The following is a 14,685-nucleotide window of genomic DNA, read 5'->3' as shown; positions in this document are numbered from 1 at the left end:
AAAGTAAGTTCGAGACTTGTGTTATGGGATACTAACTCAACGATACTATATTTTATAACAAATACATATATAGATAAACATCCAAGACCCGGGCCAATCAGAAAAAGATCGTTTTTTCCATCATGACCCGACCGGGGATCGAACCCGGGACCTCTCGGTTCAGTGGCAAGAACTTTACCACTGCGCCACCGAGGCCGTCAAAGTAATTGTACGATTAAGGAGGATTTAGTAAGTACTTCGTACTGCAAAACATTCACTACTATCAAAAATTCAACTCGTCATGCTTATTCTTTTCATTCAGTCAATATCAGCGGTCTAGTAGTTAGTAGATAGATTGTCTAAGGTTGTCACTTGTCTTGTCAGTTATTGCAAGCGCAATTTTTTGTAAACAAAAGGTTTTGCGTGTTTTATTTTGATTTGCGAAGATTTAGTTTCCTTTTTACTCTAAAATATATTTATTATCGCCGTGATTAATCAACCAATCAATCCTCTTATAATAGTTAAAAATAACAATTCAATAATGTAGGTACATATTGTAAACAAGAAAACAAACAGACATTCCAAGTCTCACATTAAAACAATCACTAATGAAGTCGAAAAATAGCTTGTACTTGTATCTGCACTGCATGCACCGAAGCCCTGGCGCCTTTCATTCATATTTCGTTGACCGGTTTCAAATTTCAAAGTCCAATATATCGCGTCGTTCAATCAAGGTGATAATGTTGTTAGGACCGCTCTAATCATTAATGCTCTATCCTTCGAGTTGTTAGGTAAGCGAGAGTAAATTTCGCAGTGCAAAATATCGGTAAGTGATTTCCAGTCGTTCATTATGTTTTGATATTTTATATTTGAAATACTTTTTGCTAAGAAAAATTGTTTCTTTACAATATTGTTATTTATCCAGATGTTAGATTTTAGGTCAGGTTTGTCGTATTGTTAATATTGTTATTGAGAAGAACCTAGTCAAAACGAAGGAGTCAATTTTTGCATACAGGTTTTGTTTTCTAATTAAATCAAATATTTTTCTGATTGGTATTATCTTGATTTTGAGTTTGAGAAATGCTATCTAGCCAATGGGTGTACAGCATAGTGATGATATTGGAGACTTTGCTGTTTAGTGGAAAATATGAGGAAATAAATAATACTTAAATGCACCAGTCAAACAATTGTTTAGCTATTGTTTCTCTATTCTCTGTGATCAACAGGTTGATTATGTAAATAAATAAAGAGTCAGTCACACTATTCTGTGACAATTCTTAGGAGATTATTCTCAATATAAAAAATTATATGGCTAAATATGGTCTACATAATATACTTAATTGTAAACTACAGTAATTTTTGATCCCAGTAGACTTTGATCTCAACTCAAATACATAACTCCCATAGACCCAATCTTTAAATATACACACATGATAATTATCTTACTTATTATATTCAAGTGTTTTATATAATATTTTTGTTAATATGCTTATCTCTATTGAAATGTTTTGTGTGCTCATATATTTCTGCTGCTAAATAGCACTGCAGTGCTTGCATTTTAGTATACCGGTTTGAACGGTAAGAGAGGCAGAGACAGACAGGGTAGCAGACGATAGGTTGTGGTGACTACTTATCATGAGGTAGGACGCTTGTTTGTTTAGCTTCTTGGTAGTAGAAAAATTAAACAATATTTTATTGCCACTGACAGAGAAGGCATATGGCATAACTCCACCTATTGTTATCATTTAACCTCTGTAAAAAGTTTGAATAAGGTACTAAATGTATCTCAATACAGATAATGTGTTCACAACTCCAATATCCAAATATAAAATTCTTGTAGGTCCTAGTCAAATCTAATATAGGCTATTTTCCAACTAGTCAAATCTACTTTTTTTTAATTTGTTTATAATACTGAACATAAAATGTACAATAAATCTATGTGTTATATTTTAATACCATAGTAATGTCTTGTGACATCACAATTTCAGAGTAAAAAATCATATAGTGTAAGTATGTACCTATATGATGTCAATCAGTATCTAATATTATTTTAATCAGAACAAGAAAAATAGTAAATTGTGTAATAAAATTTATGAATTTAAATTATTGCGGTTGATTTCATCTATTGTGTATGTATGTACCTGTATGCATTTTATTTTTACACAGCCAAATGTAAAATATGAGTATTGTACAAGAAAAATTTGTTTTTAGAAAAAAAAAAAAAAACAATGGCCTTGAGACGAGCAGTACTACAGATAATCAAGAAACATGGTGTTGCCTCATCAGTGGCTGTGAGGCACAGGAGCACAAATACAGAGAGAAATATCTTGAAATCCATATATAGTGATATTCCAATGACAAATGAAACCTTGTGTGATTATCTATGGGAAAATTTGGACAGATGGCCAGACAAAACTGCAACGGTTAGTACATATCATACTAATTATAACTTGCTAGACTAGATGTTGCCCCCGGCTTCGCCTGCGTAAATTTTTCACGGGAACACTTATTTTTCGTGATGAAAGATACCCTATGTCCTTCACCATACTTCAATCTACATGTAGAGTACTTAAATCAAAATTTAAAGAAGATTGGTTGAATAGATAGAATCTGAAGAGGTAACAAACGAACTTAGTTTCGCATTTATAAGCCGATTGTAATTACATGTTTACAGAATATAAAATATATATATATATATATATATATATATATATATATATATATATATATATATATATATATATATATATATATATAGATTAGTGGCCAAGGGCTGTAAAGTATCAATTGCAACCTGAGTAGCGCGGGCGCCTATAGTTCGAAGGTGCAATTGATGCTTACACCCGAGCTAACTACTCTGCTTTACATCTCGATTGTGAGGTAAGTGTAAAAAAACCGGCATTACAAGAATAAAAGTTTTCTATTCCCGCCTTTTTTCATTAAAAAGAACCAAGTAAAGAACTTTTTAATTTTTTTTTTCAAGAACGAAATTGAGCTTCACCGTTCGATATTTAAAGTTGATGACTATTATACTCATACGTAGACAAGGCTGAATAGCGAAGCGACCTCTTTGGTCATTGGCAATGCATGATGTCTATTGCCAGTATGATGGTTAGATGTACGCGAACTTTTTGAAAGAGTGAAGTGTTTTTTTTTTTTTAATTACTTACCACCCTAGGGCTTCTCTAGCTACATTATTACCCTAGAGCTTTAATTGGTCACCTACAAGCCCCATTTGGGAGTAATAACTACTTACAGAATATGAAAAATAATTTTAATAAATCAAAAATTCGAAAAAAGTTTTAAGTAAGATCTTTTTGCTAGTACTTAAGTATTCTGTAAACATACAATTACAATGTTCAACTCAACCTAATTGTGAATTCAGAATATTTAATTTATTTTTGAATAAGGCAAAAATATTAACCACTAGTTTTTGTCCGCGGCTTCGCCCGCGAGTCTTTCACGCGGGAACATTTATTTTTTCGAGATGTAAGGGTATCCTATATCGTTCTCCGTACTTTAAACTAAGTACATATACCTATGCAAAATTTCAAGAAGATCGGTTGAGTAGATGAAACGTGAAGAGGTAACAAACAAATTTACATTCGCATTTATAATATTAGTTAGGATCAATGTAACTAGTCAACAGTCAATAAAGTGCATTGCATATTGAATTTATACTTACATACTTTTGTGCATGTTCTACAAGTGATATGTGCATGTAGGTATGATTAGATAATAATTTTGTCATTCACAACATTATGCACAAAAAATAAAGGTGAACTTTTATAACTTTCAACGTAGGATTACGAAAAAACCTTTTTGATAATATTTTACTGAGATGAAAAAAAATCAGTACTCGATCGGACCCACTCCGGACCAAGACCCCTGCATAACCAGGACAGTGCTCTTAATCACAGAGCTATTTTTTTTACGCATTTAATAAAAAAATGTAATAATTGTCCGAAATGAAACACACAATATTGTGATTTTCTTGGCAATATGAAGAATGGTTTGTTTTGTCTTTTCAAATTTTTTCACATACCGGCTGATCAGTTAGAGTGCTAATTTCATTAATGCTTTCCATCAAAAAATAAAAATATGAATTTTATCTCATTAATCCCACAGAGTTTTAGTACATGACATTTAATCATTATCTTGTAAGAGATTAGTTTATTATCGTGTCCTACAATATTATAAACGCGAAAGTTTATGAGGATGTATGCGTGTATGTTTGTTACTCTTTCACGCGAAAAATACTGGACGGATCTTTATGAAATTTGTTACACGGGTAGAATATGACCTGGAATAACACATAGGGTACTTTTTGTCCCGAAATTCCCACTAAAGCGAATCCCCGGGGCGCAGCTAATTAAACATAAATTCACTGATTTAATACCTACTAATAATGTTTATAATACAAAGACTTAAAAATATACATATACTATTTGCGTATTTCTACTGAAATGTTGAATATTTATATTAGCTTTTTAAAATTAGTATTCATTAGAATCGTTAAAATATGAATCGTAAATACCCAAAGTTTTAATTTCATTATAATTATATGCATGGGCATTATTATTCACTTGTAATATATTCATTTTATCACACTGCTATCATTAGTATTCACTTTTCAGTAAAAATAAAATTAAGTAAGTAAAATTACATTTAAAAAAGTCGGTAACAAGTAGTAGTACCTATACTGTACAGTGTGCCCATGCATATAATTATCATCAACTTAAATTTTGTATATATTCGATACATAAAAAAAGGAAAAATATTATGAACATATATTATGAAAGTGATACACGAATTTTATTTTGGTGTTCCGTAGTCAACAAAGAACCACAAATTTAATTTTGTCTGTCCGCAGATGATTTCTTATTTTGAGAAAGAATATAGGTTTGAGTTGTGAATCTTATTTTCTTTCGAGTGATGTAGGCGGGCGTCGTACAATATAATTGTACATTTGGTATAAACATATTATATACATTATAAATATGTATCACTCGAAAGAAAGTAAGATTCACAACTCAAAACTACAATTCTTTCTTATAAAATCCTGTGAAGCATAAATTAGTAAGATAGTTTTTTCGTTTTCGCTATTAACTATATGAAAGATATTTAAAAAAGCGCCGCTAGTGTGCGCGATATCACCTTAAACCCTAGTGGTTGATGAGGTTTAAAAACACAAGTAACATCTTTATTTTTTTTTACACGAAGAAATATTAATTTACATAATTTCAATAGGCCTTTTACAAGCTCCTTACAAGAGACTATATGTATGTATACCTATAACGTGGGAAAAACTGTACGTTGTTTTAAGCAAAATAGTTTTTATTAATGTTACTAACTCCAGAGATAAGGGTAGGCGGACGATGGCTGTTTTTATGTTAAACAAGTAAACTTGGCGATAAGCGGTTACCGTGTCCATAGATATTGCTATCACAATGATTTTATGTCACGATGTTATTATTAAATGGACGAATTTTTGTAGGTACGGTTTTCACCAAAAGATTTATGGTTTAGGTGTAATATTTATTATGGTTTTACTATCCTTGCCACCTTATCTTACTAATAAAATTAATACAGTTTTAGATAATATATCGATACTAGATAGATTTTGGCCGCGGCTTCGCCCGTGTGATATCCTACGGGAGCAGTTATTTTTCCCGGATGAAAGGTTATGTCCTTTTCCTTATACTTCAAACTATGTGTATGCAAAATTTCAAGAAGATTGGTTGAGTAGGTAGAGCGTGAAGAGGTAACAAACTAACAAAATTACTTTCACCACTTTCTAATAAAATATCATATTTGTTTGTTTCTTGCCTTATTTGTTTGGCCAGTTAGCCGTATCCAACACTTCTGAAACAAAAATTAGATTGGTTACATATAGACTATCAGATAATTAATAAGCAAGCGGGGTGAAAGGCCAGGATTTCGTCTTTTAGAAAAGAAATACAGATTTTTCATCTTATGCTGACATAAATAGAAAATAGAAGGGGAAGAATGATTGGCCATTTGATACGGTACGAGGCCTCGTCTTACACGTCCTCTCAACCTATCGCCGGTTGACTGTAAGAGATCCCTACATGGGTTAAGTCCGCCGTTGTACAATGTATCTTTCTTGTATTAATTTTGATTAATGTGCTTATTTTCGTGCAATAAAGTTATTACAAACAAACAAAAAATATTAATCTTTCCTTTTCAGGTATGTGGACTGACAGGTCGTGGATACACTTTCGCCCAAACTCACAGAATGTCGGTGTCCTTTGCGGCATCACTGCGATCCAAATTAAAACTAAAAGACGGGGATACAGTAGCTGTGATTCTCCCGAATGTGCCCGAGTATCCTTGTGTGGTGGTCGGCATTTTGCAGGCTGGATGTGTCGTTAGCCCTATGAACCCGCTCTACACTACAGGTATTTAGTCTACTTGTTCATTATCATCAGTAATCGGAATTGAATAGAAAAATTACTGTTATTTGTGTCGTTATCGTATATATTAATAAATACAACATGTGGGTAGGCAGGGAATAAAAATGAAGGTTATAATACGAAAATGACAGTACGAAAAGTACTTAACTACTTCCCGCCATTTTCGGCAAAAAGACTTGAAGGCATACGAGATGACTTTTGCCAAGTCATGTTGGATGTATTTAGGTGACTTAAAAAAATGCGACACAAGTAATGGCAATTATTATATTGATTAATAACAACATAAATTCTTATGACAAATACCGAAAATTTAATCTTTCCGTGAATATTTTATTATTTTCAGAGGAGCTAAAGCATCAGCTGAAACTGATAGACTGCAAAGCCGTAGTCACATCAAAACTTACACATGCGAACGTAGTCGAGAGTTTAAAAGAAAACAACATGAATATACCCGTGATACTCATAGATAATGAAGGATTACCAGAAGGCACCATAAAGTTCGCAGAGTTCGCTGAAGACCTGACCGTAGACATTGATTGTTTGAAGTCGGTTAAAAGAACTGCCGATGATGTAGCATGTATTCCATTCTCGAGTGGTACCTCTGGGTTTCCTAAAGGAGTAGAGTTGACGCATAAAAGTTTGGTCGCGGCTAACAAGTCCATAGCGTTGCCTGAAATTGTTGTGGTATTGGAGACTACAGGTTGGGTGTAAACAATATATATTTTTCGGGCAGGATTTTAAAATGTATAGATAGAATAGGCTAGTTGCCAAATTTTTGTTGACTATTCGAAAGCTTTATGTCATTAGAAACAACAGTGAAAAAAAATACTGTGATAATGACAATACTTTCAAAGATATGACAAAAATAAAATCATACATTTTGGGACTCGTCCATACGCTCCATACTAAATGACACGACCAAGTGACGTCACAACGTGCGAAAATGTTCGCGAAGAAAGCTATGTTTGTTCGACAGCTACAATAAATATTACGTTTATGGTGATGATTTCTTAATAAAAGTTTATTTATTATAATTTCATGCTTTTTGAAAACGGACTTTCAAACCAACTTTAAATCTTCGTATTTAGATTCAGCTGCATTGTTACAGGCTATGAATTATCATAATGATACTAAATATATCTATTTTATCTAGATTATTACATATTTTTTACAATTCTCTGACCTTGGCAACTACCCTATTTCATTGAAAAGGATTGCTAGTTGATTTAATTTTTAGTATCGTTTAGATATAATGTTTAAATAATTTCAGCCATAAAGAAAAATAATTTCAAATATTTTTTTAGTGTCAGGGTTTTAAAGTGCGCTTTCCTAGTTTTTCCCTTCCACTTCGGCGTCCTTAGTTATCAAAATATTATGCGTGCTAGACGTATATCATAATTGACTAGTATATAATACAGTATAGATATATAGATAATAATATATTTATCTAAATATCCGATACGAAATTGGAACCTTCAATTATCAAGTTTACAATTTCTTGAAAGGCGAGAAACTCTTGTGACTTTTGCCGTTGCGCGTCGTACACCATTAAAAAAAACTATCAGCCGAGAGAGAGACCACAAAATATTTTTTTTTTCTAGCGACCCAACAGTCCGCCTTCACGGCTGTGATTCCATTTTTCCACATATTCGGCTTCTGCATTCAGATGATCAACCAACTGGCCTTGGGCTGCAAACTGGTTACGTTACCATACTTCAAGCCGGACATATACGTGAAAACTATTGCTACGTACAAAACTGACGCTCTGTTCATTGTACCGCCTATAGGTGAGTCGATTAATAGAATAGTTACATAATTTATTAAAAGTTTAAATTATTATGTCACGACATAGTTCTGTCAAAATATATCGTGTGCCATTTTCTCTCCTCATCTCATCTTTTTCCATCATTTGTATAGTGAAATGTGGTCGTCCAAATCAAAAGAGACCTTATGGCGGCTTGCACTTAGGTCTTTATTGCCGTTGTTCGAATACAAAACAACGACAGTAATGGCAAAGTGCTGGGCGACATAAGGTCCCTTTTGATTTGGACGACCACAAAGGTTCTGTTAAATAGTGTAGTGTAGTTTCATCCAAGTAACAAATCATTCCATATTTTCTTTGTCTTCAGTCAGACTGATGCATTTAGTTTTTTTGTCCATGTTGCGCCAATAAATATATTTTTTTAAACTCTTTTCTCAACTTGTTGTATTATCCATACATACACATCACTGATTGACGTTATGCAAAATAAAAACGTTGCAAATTTTCAATATTGTCTTACTCGATAGCTGTGTTCCTGGGCAAACATCCGATGGTGACGTCAGAGCATTTGTCTCACGTGCGCGCTATCATCGCCGGCGCTGCGCCCCTCGCCAAGGAAGACGCCGAGGCGGTCGTCAGTAAGAATGTAAGTTATTGTTATTCTTGTATCACGTGCAGGAGTGGTTACCAAACATCTGATTGTATCGTCTGAGCATTTGACTCCCGTTCAGCTATTACGTATTACGTTTTCGCTATTACTGATACCACTTCTTTCAATTCAATATTTGCGATACCTTGTCAAAAACAAAAACAAATGCAACATTAGCTAACAACATATTTCCAAACCTTTATGAAAATTCGGTAATGTAAATATTTGATGTCGAGTCGTTAATACGCGGGGTATTACAAAAAATCATCTCATCTCTCATCAATGATCTCTCTCTCTCTTTCAACTGAATTATTTTATCCCGGTTTCTTCCCCAGGATCCACTATCCTGTCTAGCTTCCACTTTACGGATAAGTTAATAATTCTGTCAAGTGATGATCTAATAACCTGAGATATATATCACAAATCACAAATCGACCTTTGGAATGAGACATTCGGTATTCGTTATATCTGTCATACACTTCTGACATTTGTCATTCGCTGTACAACTGTGAGATAACGATCCACCAAGCTGACTGAATGCGTTCTTACAAAGGTCGATGTCCAATATTTATCGATAAAAGCTGTGTACCGCAGCTTCGTTTGCGTGTAGATTTAGAATTTCGGATAGCCCTAAATTTGGATATCATACAAAAATTGTCTACTGAAAATTGAGCTATAAAAATAAGTGGAATCTTGCAACTCAATTGTAAAGTGTCCAAAAACCAATTTAGTTGAACTTTTGTATACACATTTAGTTTGTATGACAATGCATTATTATGGCTACCTTAACTCGGCGGTTTACTTCACGTACGTGTTTTTTTCACGAGTTCAATGCAATAACATAACTAATAATATAAGCTTGTGTCAGAAGCGTCAATCTAAGTATCAAAACTTACATAAAAATTTATATGTATAGACAAATATAAATTGATATGTTTGTTAAAAATGAATAAACAAAATTAATTAGATCCATATCTAAGAGATAATATGTGGGTATTTGTCCGATAGCAACTCGTATCATCTCCCGCAACCTTATCAAGATAACTTTGCAATAACCTATCTGTATGTATATTTGGACTCGTGTAATTGATATGAATGCCTACGACGAACCATCATACCTTTGTACTTTTTTCATAACTGGTTTACACTAGTTTGTATATTTAATATGGTAATTTAGATTTTATTCTGGCTGAGCACATTTATAAAGCAGCAAGATCTATTCCTACAAGCCTCAACGAAACGATTTATACGACTACGACTACGAGATTACTGTGCGAACTGGAGACTAAACAGTAGGTAACACTGCCCAGTGTTACCTACTATTTCGTCCTCTCGCTCAACGGCTCAAGAAGCCAGGAATACGCTCAGATGAGAGCGAGAGAGATAATATATAAAAAAAATTTCACAGAAAAACATCATCTTCCGCCAAGGTTACGGCCTGACAGAGACTTGTGGCTCAATCTCTGTAGCCGATAATAAGGACAGCAACTATGCATCCGTCGGCTTCGTTTTTTCCAACAGCGAAGTTAAAATTGCTGACGTTAATACGAAAAAAGCATTAGGCCCAGGAGAGGTAATAAAATAAATAAACTTTCTTTCTTATCGAGTGAGTTATGGACTCCAACACAATGGAAATTAATTTAATTATTAATTAGCAGCTTTTCCCCTCAGCTGATTGATGCATGATTTTCCCAAGGGAATATATATTTTTCCCAGGATGAATGGTTAAACTACATGAATGCAAAAATCTAGTACCTAATTACCTATTAATTTTCAGGAAGGTGAAATTTGGTTCCGCGGTCCGAGCTTAATGAAAGGGTACTATAAAAACGAAAAAGCGACCAAGGAGGATATCACTCAAGATGGCTGGTATAAAACAGGGGATATTGGGAAATATGATAAGAAGAACTATTTGTATGTCACCGATAGGATGAAGGAGCTTATTAAGGTAAATAAAACACTTTTTCATTGTAATTTTATGTACGCCTGACATGTTTTATTTAGTACGCTAGGCATGTTTTTGCATGATTAGAAGCTATGTTAATTAGCTGATACATATGTTGCACTCAATGAGCATTTGTATCAAAAAACCCGATTTACAAAAGTGCAACTCAATTTGAAAAAATAAAACAATACATGGTGATTATATTAAACTTTAGAAAAAAAATGTTATTTTTAAATCCAGGTGAAAGGTTACCAAGTAGCGCCTGCAGAACTAGAAACATTAATTCGACTTCACCCGAAAATCGCCGACTGCGCAGTTCTAGGCGTTCCCGACCAAATATCAGGTGAAGTGCCCAAGGCTTTCATTGTACCGTTCCCGGGGCAAGAAGTCAAAGCGGAAGAGGTGATGGAATTCGTCAACGGCAAAGTTACATCCTTTAAGAAAATAAAACATGCTCAAATAGTGAACGAAATACCTAAAACGGCTGCCGGTAAAGTTTTAAAGAGAGTATTGAAGGAAAAGTATGTTTAGGACTTTCGCGATATGGATTTGTGGTTGTCTATTGTTGAATAGTTTTTAAGACTTGTTGTAGTATAAGGAATCTATCATAGTTTAAGATAAATATTTTTACATGACATATTTATACTCATTCGAAGTGTTAGTTTTTGATATGTTTTATTTGATATTAAATTAATTTAAATCTACCAGAAAATAATTATGCTTGGCAAAACGTATTGCATTTTATATAATATACTTACTTAATATTAATACTGCGTAATATTAAATAGTGATGAAGTGAGATATTGTATATATAAAATATATTTTTGTAATTTTTTTTCTTCTGTTGTAAGCTTCAAATTTTTGAACTCGTAAAATATTCGAACATACTCTTTATATCCATATATCGTGCCTTCCTCTTGTAATGTAACTATTGAGACTGTCTATATAGTTTTTTCATACAAAATATTGCTAGGCTTGTTTCACCACTTTTTCACAATATATTATAATATTATACACAGTGTAAGAAATATAATAGTAAATCAGTGTCTCTCACGGTGATTATTTCACGAAATGGTCAATGAAAACTACTATACATTTGTCTCTTTATATCGTCTATCGTATAGTCGTATTCCTCATGGCTGAGGGTCGTGGTCGTTACGTGAAATGAAACACACACAACAACTTTCTTGGCATTATTAATGGAGTGGTTCGCCATAGCCTTCTCCATTTCACACACAAGTTAATAATAATCAACCAGTGTGCAGGTTTCCTCACGATGTTTTCCTTCACCGGAAGCAAGTGGTGGACGATGTAAATGAAATACATGAGTCAGATTATAATAGTAATCTGACAGCTAAAATTAACTGATAAATCTGCCTGATGTGATTTGCCACTTCACAATTTTTAAAGTAATATTAGAGTTCGATAACTTAACTATCAGATAATTTATCAGCAAGTGATGAAACAGGGCCTTATTTAATATTACGTTATGTTGTACATAAATTGTATTCGAATACATTTTATTATCATTAGAAAAGTATTTTTAAAATTTTTATAACGCATTTTTTTCGTAATAAACATTTTGTGTACAAGTACTGATTGATATTTATGAAACGCTAGTTTTTGCTCGCAGCTTCGCCTACGGCATAATTACTATTAGTTGCGTTGTCATACAACTTTTAACCCCCCTATGTTTGAACTGTTAGAAAAGTAATCGATGAAATAAAACATCAGCCGAGATTGCACAAGATTATTATATTTTGTTGAGAGTGAAAAACGTATTTAGTATTCAGCCTAGATGGAAGGAGCGAGAAGTCAGAATGTCATTTTTTATTTTTATTTTAGATTGCGACCATATAGTGACACATGAACTCGGGCCTAAGTATGTAAACTGGAAACTGGAAGTGTAACAGACACGTTAGTATGGGTTACTAATATAATCTTTTACTAATTGTTATTAACTAATAATTTATGACTTTATTGTGTTATCTGTCGTGCTGCATTTTTTAAAACAATATACCTAGTAAAACTAAAAATGCAAACTACATTTTTATACCAGCCATTTAATGATGTTTTCCTTGGTATGTGTTAATCCAAATATGATAAAAATTGGTCCAGCCATTTGAGCGTGAAGAAGAACAAAGTTACTCACAAACTGACTTTATAATATTAGTGGGATTATGAACTGTCTTAATTCAGCTAGAAATTGCCCTATCCCATAGCGAAGTTTGTTTTTGCCAAGTACACTTAATTAGATCGAGTACCTGTCGACTATGACAAATAATTATGATCTACTTGTGTTTTGCGGTTAAAGATTATTTATAAGGTAACTTGTGAACCGTTAAACCTAACAATTTTATTTAGTTGTATGTTTTTATTGGTGAAATAAAAGTTTTGTTTTTTTTTTCACATCCAGTCCGTATTGTTTTTATATTGCTTTGAATTTGCAATGTAAATTATATATAAAAAATTTTGATAAAAATTGGAAATGTAAAAAAAGCATGTGTTTTGTTATATTTTTATTGTGCAATAATTTATGTGTAGGTACCTACATTATTTTCTTAATATTGTTATTGTTAAATCGAATGAATATACTTAAATCAATACTTCACAAATGTTTTTTTTTATTTTGTTGTTTTGCTTTATTAAATAATTTCTGTCCGTCTAGTAATTGATTTTGCTATTGAATATTACCGTATTACCATAACCGTAAAATAATTTAATTGTAAGTCTGGCACAAATAGTGAATGTGTCGTTAGATACTTTTCCTTCTATGGAAAACAACGGAGCCGCAACGTGATACGTCGACCTAACGTAATAATGGGGCATGCATGGCTCTTATCATGTTTGTATATATAGCGATAATATGTAATTGTAAATTATTTTTTACAGTAGTATTGTATTTTACAGTTTAAAATTTTAGTAGATGTATGGGAAAATAATGTTGTACTACGTACGTCAAAAGCACATCAATCTACCCAAATTCAATGCAAATACGCCGTTATTACCGCGCTACAGAGGCTCATGCAGGTTAACTTGATGGCTCATGCAGGGCTGTTGACTGTACACGTACATTATTATGCGTTGCACCAGTCAACTTTGACGTTAACCTTAACCTGGGCAGAAAACGTTTTTATCTGAACGATAGCGGCATAAAGTTGACGTCAACTACGTAAAATGGCGTTTTTCTGCGCAAGTTAAAGTTATCGTCAAAGTTGACTGGTGCAACGCAGCTCTATTTCGTGAATATGCAAATCTAATTTGAACTTGACTTTAAAACAGATAACATTGATGCTGTAACATGATGGTTCTTTCGACCCTGGTTAAGTTTAAATAACTGTCAATACCTATAGTTTAAAATGTAAAATAGCTCTATTTTAGTTTTGAAGCAATTTATGGTTATTTTCACACTATGATAAAGATTACAAGAAATCGATGGCCTAATTATTTGAACTATAAAAAAAAATATATTATTTTTCAATTTATTCAGGGTCGCTGTTATTATTATCATAAACCACTATTTACTTAATATCGAATAATTATTTGAACTAAAATGGTTACTTTTAATTTTACTCTTGCTATGATTATCATTAACCACAACTTGTACTTTTAGCGAACACCGTGATGAAGTAAGTTACTAATAGTAGTAATTAACATTCAAAATCGAGTAAATTATGTGAAATTAATATTTTTAATTTTATTCTCATGCTACTTACATCGTGCGTGAGGGAAAACGTTGGGATAAAGCACTCCAGCTAGTTATAAATCACGGCATATACGTTGTCAAAATGTTGTACTTATATGTGTTACTTACGTCTCTTTAATTCTAGTTCTTAGTTGAAACCTCGATTTTGATACCACTAAAAAATTCACTTCAATTTTCCTATCAGAGTATTTTAAAAAGGTATTGTAA

General features: G+C 32.8%; 1 protein-coding gene across 2 annotated transcripts; it reads left to right on the top strand.

Moving 5' to 3' along the window:
* Positions 1-367: 367 nt before the first annotated feature.
* On the top strand, positions 368-13,387 carry LOC128674410 (uncharacterized). 2 transcript variants are annotated; one of them, XM_053752911.2, is made up of 9 exons: positions 368-805; positions 2,191-2,402; positions 6,191-6,401; positions 6,760-7,116; positions 8,018-8,203; positions 8,706-8,824; positions 10,236-10,400; positions 10,605-10,775; positions 11,013-13,387. In XM_053752911.2, exons 2-9 carry the CDS (start codon positions 2,208-2,210, stop codon positions 11,301-11,303), a joined length of 1,695 nt encoding a protein of 564 aa, XP_053608886.1. In that variant the 5' UTR covers positions 368-805; positions 2,191-2,207; the 3' UTR covers positions 11,304-13,387. The 2 variants fall into 2 exon arrangements, with proteins under 2 accessions (XP_053608886.1, XP_053608887.1); XM_053752912.2 differs by having other exon boundaries at positions 368-809.
* Positions 13,388-14,685: the final 1,298 nt, after the last annotated feature.

Source organism: Plodia interpunctella, chromosome 12 (genome assembly GCF_027563975.2).
Source record: "Plodia interpunctella isolate USDA-ARS_2022_Savannah chromosome 12, ilPloInte3.2, whole genome shotgun sequence".
Taxonomy (NCBI): domain Eukaryota; kingdom Metazoa; phylum Arthropoda; class Insecta; order Lepidoptera; family Pyralidae; genus Plodia; species Plodia interpunctella.
Note: the sequence above shows the minus strand (reverse complement) of the source record. Positions and strands in the feature narration are given on the sequence as shown.